Source organism: Tupaia chinensis, unplaced genomic scaffold (assembly GCF_000334495.1).
Source record: "Tupaia chinensis unplaced genomic scaffold, TupChi_1.0 Scaffold000176_1, whole genome shotgun sequence".
NCBI classification, from domain to species: Eukaryota; Metazoa; Chordata; class Mammalia; order Scandentia; family Tupaiidae; genus Tupaia; species Tupaia belangeri.
In genome coordinates, this window is record NW_006159651.1 from 674,781 (window position 1) to 685,455 (window position 10,675).

The 10,675-nt window shown below is 54.7% G+C and overlaps 2 protein-coding genes across 3 annotated transcripts in view; one reads left to right on the plus strand and one right to left on the minus strand.

The window, feature by feature from the left end:
• Positions 1-5,423, plus strand: part of FLOT1 (flotillin 1) — a 13,227-nt gene extending 7,804 nt beyond the window's left edge. For both annotated transcript variants that reach the window (XM_006146304.3, XM_027770970.1), the window contains exons 8-12: positions 3,122-3,303; positions 3,455-3,500; positions 3,601-3,738; positions 3,937-4,101; positions 5,030-5,423. In XM_006146304.3, the coding sequence (XP_006146366.1) occupies positions 3,122-3,303; positions 3,455-3,500; positions 3,601-3,738; positions 3,937-4,101; positions 5,030-5,059 (561 nt within the window). In that variant the 3' untranslated portion in view covers positions 5,060-5,423. The remainder of the gene's footprint in view (positions 1-3,121; positions 3,304-3,454; positions 3,501-3,600; positions 3,739-3,936; positions 4,102-5,029) is intronic.
• Positions 5,424-6,722: 1,299 nt separating this feature from the next.
• Positions 6,723-10,675, minus strand: part of TUBB (tubulin beta class I) — a 5,107-nt gene continuing 1,154 nt past the window's right edge. The window contains exons 2-4 of the mRNA XM_006172097.3: positions 10,297-10,405; positions 9,067-9,177; positions 6,723-8,766 (exon numbers count right to left, since the gene is read on the minus strand). Of these exons, the coding sequence (XP_006172159.2) occupies positions 7,709-8,766; positions 9,067-9,177; positions 10,297-10,405 (1,278 nt within the window). The 3' untranslated portion in view covers positions 6,723-7,708. The remainder of the gene's footprint in view (positions 8,767-9,066; positions 9,178-10,296; positions 10,406-10,675) is intronic.

Sequence of the window (10,675 nt, forward strand, 5' to 3'; positions counted from 1 at the left end):
TCAAGACTGGGGATAGGAGAGGAACGTGGGGACCAGCAGATGGCCTAGTGGTTACATCACTGGACTCCCACATGGCCGACCATGGTTCGAGTTTCAGAGCAGTGGCTTGAAAGTCATGGCGGGCAAGTGTACATGCCCAAAATCCCGAATAGAGGAGAAGGGATTGCGACGTGGCCATCCCCCCGGGTGGTGATACCTCGCTTTGTCTCTTTCTGCCTCTCTGACGAGTGCACACGCCCTATAGCAAAAATCTCTCTAAAAAAAATAAAAAGATTGGTGGTATGGGAGGAACAGATGAAAAATGGCTCCTGCTTGGCCGTTCTCTGGCTCCTCGCCTGCCCAGAGACCTCTGGAGGTGTACTACATGAGGAAAGCAAACCAGAAGCTGGCCAGGCACAGTGCGGGCCGGGGCTGTTCCCCAGGAACAGAGGCATGACGTGACTGAAGCCAGCTGAGCGGCATATGCTGGCAGCCAGCCCCAGCCCCCCAGCCCCCCAGGGCCCAGAGTCTCCTGCCTTCAAAAAGACTGGAACACTGCTCTAGGAAACATGACCGACCCACGAGGACAGATTTAAAGATCCCAATAGTGTGTCTTCAACATGGCCTGCCCAGATCATCCTAGAGTGAAACTCAGAGTCCAGCCTCAGGACAGCCCCTTGGCCTAGTGGTTAAGGGAGCTTCCAGTCCCAGCCCCGGTGGCTTGAGAACACACTGGGTATGTGCGCATGTCCAAATCTCTGAGAAGGGAGAGAGGCGATTCCAGGATGGCTATTCCCCATAGAGGGAGGTGCCTCCTCACCTTCTGTCTCTCTCCAGGTCTGAGGCTCCAATACCCTCGCTATGTGGGACTCGGCTGCCTTAACCACCATGCCACCAGGTGGCCCACTCCCTGTCTGTCTGTCTCTGGAAAGTGCATGTATCCTCTAACAAAATTAAAGAGGAAACACAGACCTTCACTGTGAGCAGACAGCCAAGGCCTGTTTGATAAGTGACAGAGTCAGCCAACATGGAGGTCTGAAATCAAAAGCAGCAAAGTGCTTTGAAAGATAGGTACTGCGTGTGGAGAGGAAAGCTTAAAAATGGTAACTGTAAGGGCCAGCAGGTGGCATGGTGGGTAAGGTGCCAGACTCCCACATGACTGCTCATAGTTCAAGTCCCAGACCCGGCAGCTTGAAAATCACACCAGGCATGTGTACCCAAAATCCCAAGGGGAGAATGGAGGAGCGGGATTGTGGCATGGTCATCCCCCCCAGGCAGTGATTTCTCACTTTCCTTCTCTGTCTCTCTCCAGCAAGTGGACACGCCCTGTAGAGCCCCACCCCTCAAAAAAAAAAAAAAAAAGATAATTACACCCTCAGTGATACAAGAGAGGAGTTCACCTTTAGGAAGTTAGGACATAGAATAGAAAAAAAAAATTTCAACACCTAGACATGAACAAGATGGCAGAAATGAAAATACTAGAACAAGGAAAAAAGATGAAAAAAAGAAAAAAGGATGCTGGAGACCAGTCCAGGTAGTTCAAGAGTACAGAAGAGGTGGGAGGAAATTACCAGTGAGATCACAGAAATGTGTATCCGTTTGTGCAGGGTGTGAAGTTCTAGACCGATGCAGTGAGCGAGAACGATGTGGAAACTTAGCGTGGTGCCAGCCAGTGGCATGGTGGCTAAGGCAGCTGATCTCACACGGCCTGGTGCACGGGTCAAACCATGACCCTGGGCTCGTGTGCGTGCATGCCCCAAGTCCTGGTGGCAGTAATGGAGGAGAAGGGGGTGCTGCTTGACCGTCCTTCATGGGGGCTCTTCCTCACTTTCTCCCTCCCCCAATGCATACGCCCTCTGGCAATTTTTTTAAAGGAAAGAGAAAAGAGGGACCAGCAGTAAGTGTAATGGCTGTCACTGAATTCCCATGTAGCTGACCACGGTTCGAGTCCCAGACCCAGTGGCTTAAACTCACACCAGGCACGTGTGCGTGCATGCCCAAGATCCCAAGAGGAGAATGGAGGAGAAGGAATTGCGGCGTGAGCATTCCCCCTGCGGTGTGATTTCTCGCTTTCTGTCTCTCTGTCTCTGTCTGTCTTTCTGGAGAGTGCATGTGCCCTATAGCAGAAAAAAAGTAAAGAGAAAAGAAACACATCAATGTGAAATTTTAGAACCTTGAAGACAGAAAATAGACCAAACAGGAAAGATTCCAGAAAGAACAGATCACAAACACAAAGAAGGTCAGGTATCACAATGACTTCAGATTTTTTTCTCTTTCTCTTTTAAGGTTTTTGCCATCGGGCGTGTGCACTTGCTGGAGAGAGACAAAGAGGGACAGTGAGAAATCACCCCCAGGGGGAATGGCCATGCCACAATCCCTTGTCCTCAGTTCCCCGGATTTCTGGCACTCATGCATATGCTAGTCTTTCCGTGGCGTGCCTCAGTGCCCAACCCTCAAGTTGGCCATGTGGGATCCAGCACCGTAACCACCATGCCACCTGTTGGGCCAAAATGAATTCTTTTTTTTTGGAGAGGTTTTTGCTATAGGGCGAGAGCACTCGACAGAAAGCGTGAAATCACCCCCGGCGGGGATGGCCATGGCCATGCCACAATCCCTTCTCGGCACGCATGCACACCCAGAGTGAGTTTAAGCCAGTAGGTCAGGGGACACAAACTACAGTCAACTACACAGGAGTTGAACAAATAGCCATTATGCTTTGGAGAGGTTTTTTTTGCTATAGGGCGCATGCGCTCGCCAGACAGAGAGAGACAGAGACAGAAAGTGAGAAATCCCCCCCCACGGGGGATGGCCACGCAGTCCCTTCTCCTCCATTCTCCTCATGGGATCTTGGGCACACACAAACACGCGCCCGGCGTGAGTTTAAACCACTGGGTCCGGGATGTGAACCGTGGTCGATTACATGGGAGTCTAGCGACATAGCCATTACGCTAACTGCTAGTCCCTCAAATTCGGGTTTCTAGAGAAGCTAGAAGACTGCCTTCAAAATTCTGACGGACCTCGCGGTACTGTTGTGGTTAAGCTAATATCTTGGTTCTGACGGGGCGGACCAGAAACCGACTTGTGTCCTCTCTGCTTCCTGGACACCTGCTCTTCTGGCTGACTGAGCGCCCCCCCATCCCAGGTGGCCAAGACGAAGCAGCAGATCGAGGAGCAGCGGGTGCAGGTGCAGGTGGTGGAGCGTGCCCAGCAGGTGGCGGTGCAGGAGCAGGAGATCGCCCGCCGCGAGAAGGAGCTGGAGGCCCGCGTGCGGAAGCCGGCGGAGGCTGAGCGCTACAAGCTGGAGCGCCTGGGCGAGGCGGAGAAGTAAGAGCCCTCCCCGGCCCCTCCTGCCTCCTCGGCTGGAGCTGAGGCCGTCGCTACCAGGACACCAATGGACTCTGGTTGTGGGAGCCCTCCTGCAGAGCAGGGGCCCCGCCTGGGCGGGCCCCTCGCTCCACCTCCCCTCTTTCCCCAGGTCCCAGCTGATCATGCAGGCGGAGGCCGACGCGGAGTCTGTGCGAGTGAGTTGGCGGTGCCTCCCGCTGGCTGGTGGAGGGGATGAGGAGTCGCTACTTGAGCTAGCTTTTCCTGTTCCTAACTCATGTTCTGTCCCCTGGTCAGATGCGTGGGGAGGCCGAGGCCTTTGCCATCGGGGCCCGAGCCCGAGCAGAGGCTGAGCAGATGGCCAAGAAGGCGGAAGCGTTCCAGCTGTACCAGGAGGCCGCTCAGCTGGACATGCTGCTGGAGAAGCTGCCCCAGGTCCGGGCTGTGGGCCAGGAACCAGGAACCAGGCCCCGGGCGGGGTGAAACGGGGGATGCGGAGACCAGGCTATGGAACCATCCCGGGGTGGGGGTTATAAGCCAGTAACCAAAGCAAGGACGAGGGTCTGAAACCCCAGAGGCCGTGTTAGTGGGTGCGGTCCAGCCCCAGGTGCTGAATGGCTGTCTCACCACTAGGTGGCAGAGGAGATCAGTGGGCCCTTGACCTCTGCCAAAAAGATCACCCTGGTGTCCAGCGGAAGTGGGACTGTGGGGGCCTCCAAAGTGACCGGGGAAGTACTGGACATCCTGAGCCGCCTTCCGGAAAGTGTGGAGAGACTCACGGGCGTCAGCATCTCCCAGGTGAGGGTCCCTGGGGCGGAACTGGTTCTGTGTGACGGGCAGATGCAGTGGGGCCAGCGGGCAGGAGGGTGGGGGTGCTGACATTTACCGATCGCCCTCTGTGTGCCAGCCAACACTAAACCTCTGCGTAGTGGAGTGGGGCTCACTTACCAGCTACCCTTAGGGTAGGTAGTCTCGTAGCTAGGAGAGAAACTGGCTTCCACTGTGTTAAATAACAGCAGCTGGTGAAGCCAGGTTCAAAGCCCCCGCCAGGGCGAGGAACTAGTGGCTGCCTGTTGACAGTTCCTTCCGAGGGGCACCACTGCTCTTCCTGGTGCCTGTGTACCCACCTGTCATTCCTGGTGGTCAGAGGACAGGCTCCAGAACCACCTGCTTTGGTGTGCCTATGGCTCCGCTGCCTGCTAGCCGTGACCCTGGTCAGTTTCCTCACCGGGAGACCGAGTCGGTAACAGAAACTACGCTGTGACACCGAGAATGCGTGAATTGTGCAGTGTTTAGGACAGCGCCAGGCACGCAGTAAACATGTGCATTAAAGAAAAAAGCAAGTCAAGTGAAACACTGGTTCCTACCAGTGACCTCAGGCTGAGCCCCCTGGAGCCCTCCTTGAGGCCTGCAGTGGGGGATCTGGAACTAAGGAGTCTGGCCAGCTGGCCCTGCCCACTGCCCTCTTCCAGTGCCATACATACGAGGGTCCTGAAGACTTTGCCTGGGGAAGGGGCTGAGGGGCGCCAGCCTATGGACATAGTTCTCCCTGCAGCCCGTGTGTCCAGGGGGGCCTGGGTAGGGCAGGGATACGGGGTCTCTGTGTTACCACTGTGAGGGGCGCCAGCCTATGGACATAGTTCTCCCTGCAGCCCGTGTGTCTAGGGGGGCCTGGGTAGGGCAGGGATACGGGGTCTCTGTGTTACCACTGTCCTCTTTTTGCCAGGTGAACCACAAGCCTTTGCGAACGGCCTGAGCCCTCAGCCCTCCCCACGTCCAGCCTCGTGGTTCAAATCGCTTGAATGGTCCCCCTGCCGCATGCACCCCAAACGGCCTCCCAGAGCACGGCCTTTGATGGCGGGGTTGTCTCCTCTCTCCTTGCCAAATAGCCTGTGCCTTGCCTTGGAGGGGGCTGCCCCCTTCCCAGCCCCACTGCCATAACTGCTGGTGCCCAGGGTCCCGTCAGCCTTGCGATGGTCCGCTCCACCCCATCCCGGTATATTTAACTTCCTAATGAGATGAGTCTGAGCCTGTCCTAGGATTTCCAGACCAAGACTGAGGGATTGCCTGGAGGTTCTTAGTTCACCAAATAAACTGCTAAGTACTGGCACTTAAAACGACTCAGAAGGAAATGTTGAACGTTTGCATTCTAAGTTATTAACCATGTGGCCAACGGGGCCGGCAGCCGGCATGGTTGTCACTTGCCACCAGCCTGGTGGCTTGCTTTCTCATTCTTTCTCTGGTGAGTGCATGTGTCCTATAGCAAATTAAAAAAAAAAAAATCATTTTAAAAATTTGGTCAAGGGACATAGTTGTCTCTTTTAGGTTTTGTAAACCATAGGGCATGTGAACTTGCCAGAGAGGGAAGCAGGAAAGTGAAAAATCACACACACACACACCCCCAAAAGAGGTGGCCACACAGCAACCCCTTCTCCGATCTGTTGGGGTTTGGGGCATGCGCACACACATGCCCAGCTTTTCGAGCTGCTGGGTCTAGGACTTGAGGCAGGGTTGGCCGTGTGGGAGTCCAGCGCCTTAACCACCGCACCACCTGCTGGCCCCGAAAGCGCTTAGGGTAGCTTGACTTTGTGCATTTAGTGTCAGGAGATGTGCAGTGGAACTCAGCTTAGACGGAGGTATTCCCCTGGTCTTCACCTCAGGCTGCCTGTGAAAACCCAAGCACACAGGCTACCAGCAACCCAGAGAAATCCTGTCTACACTGGAAAGGGTGCATGTTTTCAACAATGCACATTCCAGCCTTTTGAAACACTATTAAACGACTTGGGGGGGGGGAACAGCAGATGACAGTGGCTACATTGCTGGACTCCCATGTAGTCGACTACAGATCGAGTCCCAAACCCAGTGGCTTCAATTCACACTGGGCATGTGTGTACATGCCGAAGATCCCAAGAGGAGAATGGAGAAGGAATGGCAGCACGGCCACCCCCCTCTGGGCGGTGCTCTCTCGCTGGCCAGAATACGTGCCCTATAGCAAAACCTCTCAAAAAAGACCAACTTGTGGGACCAGCAGATGGCGTAATGGTTACATCACTGGACTTGTGGTTAACCGCGGTTCGAATCCCAGACCCAGTGGCTTCAAACACACCAGGCACAGGTTCCTGCCTCCGATCCAGAGAAGAGAGAAGGGATTGCGGTCTGCCCATCCCCCCTGGTGGGGGATTCTCACTTCCTCTCTAGTGAGCACAGGCACCCCATAGCAAAAAAATCCAAAACCTTTAAAACAAAGCAGACTGTTGGGATCCAAAGGCTCTACTGGTAGTGGGGTGGGGCTTGGGTACCAGATGAAGACTTGCCGAGGATGAGTAAGTACTCTGGCCATCTCACCAGTTCAAGGGGCGCAGAAGGTAACTGAGTTTAAGCCCCACCAGCACCCCCTGAATGAGCACACACCTTGCAACTTTTCTTTTTCAATTCCCATTTATTTTTGGCTCTTGGGGCAATGTCATCTTTTCAATATGAAAAAAAGCAGCAAGTTCAACACAAAATAGGAATCTGAAGTGTAGCACAAAACCAAGGGTAGGAGGGGATAGGCAGAGCAAAAGAAGAGATGTTGCCAAAAGACAGGGGCGTCCTGCCCCTGCCCCCTGGGCAAGGACGGACCTTCCAGGGGGAGGATGCCCCTCTCCGTGCGTCAGGCATGCTGCTCCTTTTCAGGGGGCAGGAAAGGGGGGGTACGGGGATGTCTTTGCCATCTTGAGCTCTGATCAGGGAAAAGGGGGAAATGCAATGTGCGGGAGAGGGGAAGACCCCAGAGTGGAGCAGACCCCGCCAAAGGACAGCAGCTCAGGACGGAGCGTGGAGAGGGAGACGGAGGAGACGGAAAGGGAGATAATACTGTTCACTCCTCCCGTGGACCTGGGAGACAGGGCACGGAAATACCTGAAATGATGACTTTATACCTTGAATTCCCCTAAAACTGTCCGAGAATGGAAAACCCCACCGCCCCTCCCTTGGACTTCCTTGTATTGATTTCTACCTCTTCCTCTTGGGGCTTTAAAGACTGGCTGTTCTCTGGGTTTTCAGCACCCAGTTGGCTGTGAAGTGGGACCTGGACGAGACCCAGCATCTAGACTTGTTGTGGAAAGAGCAGGAAATATTAGCTGGACAGATGGGAGGAGTGGGCACCGGGACATACACGGTTACCCAGAATGGCAGAGATCCAGGTTTCCCAGAGTGGAAAGAGAGAGGAGACATTCAACAAACAAAGATTTATTGAGTGCCCACTATGTGCCAGGCACTGTTCTAGACACCCCCACCCCACCCCCAAAAAAAAGAAAAGAAAAAAAAGAGAGGCAGCAAACACAAATTCTGAGGGAGAGGACAGGGGCAGTTGGGGAAGAAGGCTGAGGGAATGGAGAAGCCTGAGGCAACACGGGGCTCCATCTTAGGCCTCCTCTTCAGCCTCCTCACCGAAATCCTCTTCCTCTTCTGCGGTGGCGTCCTGGTACTGCTGGTACTCAGAGACGAGGTCGTTCATGTTGCTCTCGGCCTCGGTGAACTCCATCTCGTCCATGCCCTCGCCCGTGTACCAGTGCAGGAAGGCCTTGCGCCGGAACATGGCGGTGAACTGCTCCGAGATGCGCTTGAACAGCTCCTGGATGGCCGTGCTGTTGCCGATGAAGGTGACCGCCATCTTGAGGCCACGGGGCGGGATGTCACACACGGCCGTCTTGACGTTGTTGGGGATCCACTCCACGAAGTAGCTGCTGTTCTTGTTCTGCACGTTGAGCATCTGCTCGTCCACCTCCTTCATGGACATCCGCCCACGGAAGACAGCAGCCACGGTGAGGTACCGGCCATGGCGGGGGTCACAGGCAGCCATCATGTTCTTGGCGTCGAAGACCTGCTGAGTGAGTTCGGGCACAGTGAGGGCCCGATACTGCTGGCTCCCACGGCTGGTGAGAGGGGCGAAGCCAGGCATGAAGAAGTGAAGGCGTGGGAAGGGCACCATGTTGACAGCCAGCTTGCGGAGGTCAGCGTTGAGCTGGCCGGGGAAGCGGAGGCAGGTGGTGACCCCGCTCATGGTGGCTGAGACGAGGTGGTTCAGGTCGCCGTAGGTTGGTGTGGTCAGCTTGAGGGTGCGGAAGCAGATGTCGTAGAGAGCCTCGTTGTCAATGCAGTAGGTCTCATCGGTGTTCTCTACCAACTGGTGGACGGAGAGGGTGGCATTGTAGGGCTCGACCACGGTGTCGGACACCTTGGGTGAGGGGACCACGCTGAAGGTGTTCATGATGCGGTCGGGGTACTCTTCTCGGATCTTGCTGATGAGGAGGGTGCCCATTCCAGAGCCTGTGCCCCCGCCCAGCGAGTGGGTCAGCTGGAAGCCCTGCAGGCAGTCACAGCTCTCGGCCTCCTTCCGCACCACATCCAGGACCGAGTCAACCAGCTCAGCCCCTTCTGTGTAGTGGCCCTTGGCCCAGTTGTTGCCTGCCCCAGACTGGCCTGGAATGGAATCAGAGAAAAGAGTAATTTGTGAGGTGTGGAAAATCCGTGCTATCCCCACCTTTCAACTTTTAGGGGAAAAGCGTAATTTGTGAGGTGTGGAAATCCGTGCTATCCCCACCTTTCAACTTTTAGAACAGTTCCCTGGGAACTTCCTCTGTGTCTCCCCAGTAACGCCCCAGCCAAGGCAGCTGGGACTTCAGAGCACATCTCTATAGGAGCTCTCCAGAACAATCTATCTTCTTCTGCCCAGGTGAAGTTGAACACAACGACATCTACTAACATCACCCTGTAACTTACCAAAAACAAAGTTGTCTGGTCTGAAGATCTGGCCAAAAGGACCTGAGCGAACAGAGTCCATGGTCCCAGGTTCCAGATCCACCAAGATGGCACGAGGAACGTATTTGCCGCCTGCGAGGAATAAAGCAGAGAGCACGGAGAGGGGAAGATGGGTCAGGGCGGACACAATGGCATACCTGTAATCCCAGTGACTGGGGGGGTCGAGGCAGGAGAACCCTGTTAAGGCCAGTCTGGGCCACACAGCAAAGCCTTATGTTCACTTTTTTTCTAATAGGGCTTTTTGCTATAAGGTACGTGTACTTGCAGGAGAGTCAGAGACAAGAATGATAGAAAAGTGAGAAATCGTTCCCTGGGGATGAGGATGGGGTGGCCATGCTGCAATCCCTTCTCCATTCTCTTGGGATACGAGACACACAAGACCATGTGCCCAGCATGAGGTTTAAGCCACCAGGTCCAAGACTTCAAATGGTCGTCAACTACTTGGGAGTCCAACAATGTAACTATTACAATATCTGCTGGTTTAAGGCCTTATCTTAAAAAAAAAAAAAAAAATTAATGGAGTAGACTCTAATTTTTCATTTTTCTCCAAAGAGTTGAGCTGGATCCCACAGGGCCGACCACAGTGCTACTGCCAGTGGGTTGACAAACATGCCAGGCACAGATGGAGAACCAGAACAAAATGGATTGCAGCATGGCTGAGCTCCACTGAGGGGTGCCGTGCCTTATGCCTCAGTCAAGTCCCCTCTCATAATATGCCATCATTTAGAAAATAATTTAAAGGCAAGGGGGCCAGCTGGTGGCACGGTGGCTGAGAAGCTGGATCCCACATGGTCAATTTCATGGTTTTTGAGTCACACCGGGGCAGCTTGAAAAACGTGGTCTGTGGTCAAAATTCTGAGAGAATGGAAAAGGGATTGCAGCATGGCCAGTCCTCCTTTGAGGGTGATTTCTCACTTTCTCTCTGGCAATCACAGAAGCCCTAGGGCAAAAACTGAAAAAAGAAAAAGAAAAAAAAAAATCCGGGTTGTGAGACATGTGGGGGCCTGGGCCTGTCATTCCAGGCTCTGCCACCAGGTGGAAGCAGAGCTAGTCTTTAGCTCTCAAGGTGTGTCTCCAAAGGGTAGATTCATCCCAAGAGATTATGGGGATCCCAAGGATAAAGAGACCCCCCCCCGGAGCAAAAAGAGGGAGAGAAAACGGGGCCCGGACTTCCCGGGCTCCTGCCCTCACCTGTGGCTTCATTGTAGTACACGGAAATGCGGTCCAGCTGCAGGTCACTGTCCCCGTGGTAGGTACCGGTGGGGTCGATGCCATGTTCATCACTGATCACTTCCCAAAACTGCGGGGGGATAGCAGAGCGCCCTCAGGGGCTCGAGTCCCACCCAACTATGCTCCTCGTCCCCATTCACACTGCAGATGCGCTCACGGCAGGCCCTGGCCCGGGAGGCACCCCAATCATCTGCCCACCACGCCCTTGCCCTAGACCCGCGCACACCGGAGAATGCAGCTCTCCTGCGCTGGGCTAGATGACGCGCAGCTGGGAGGGCCCGAGGCTCGCCAGCACAGGGAGACGGGCTTGGCCGCGCGGGCTCGGATCGCGGCGCACCCC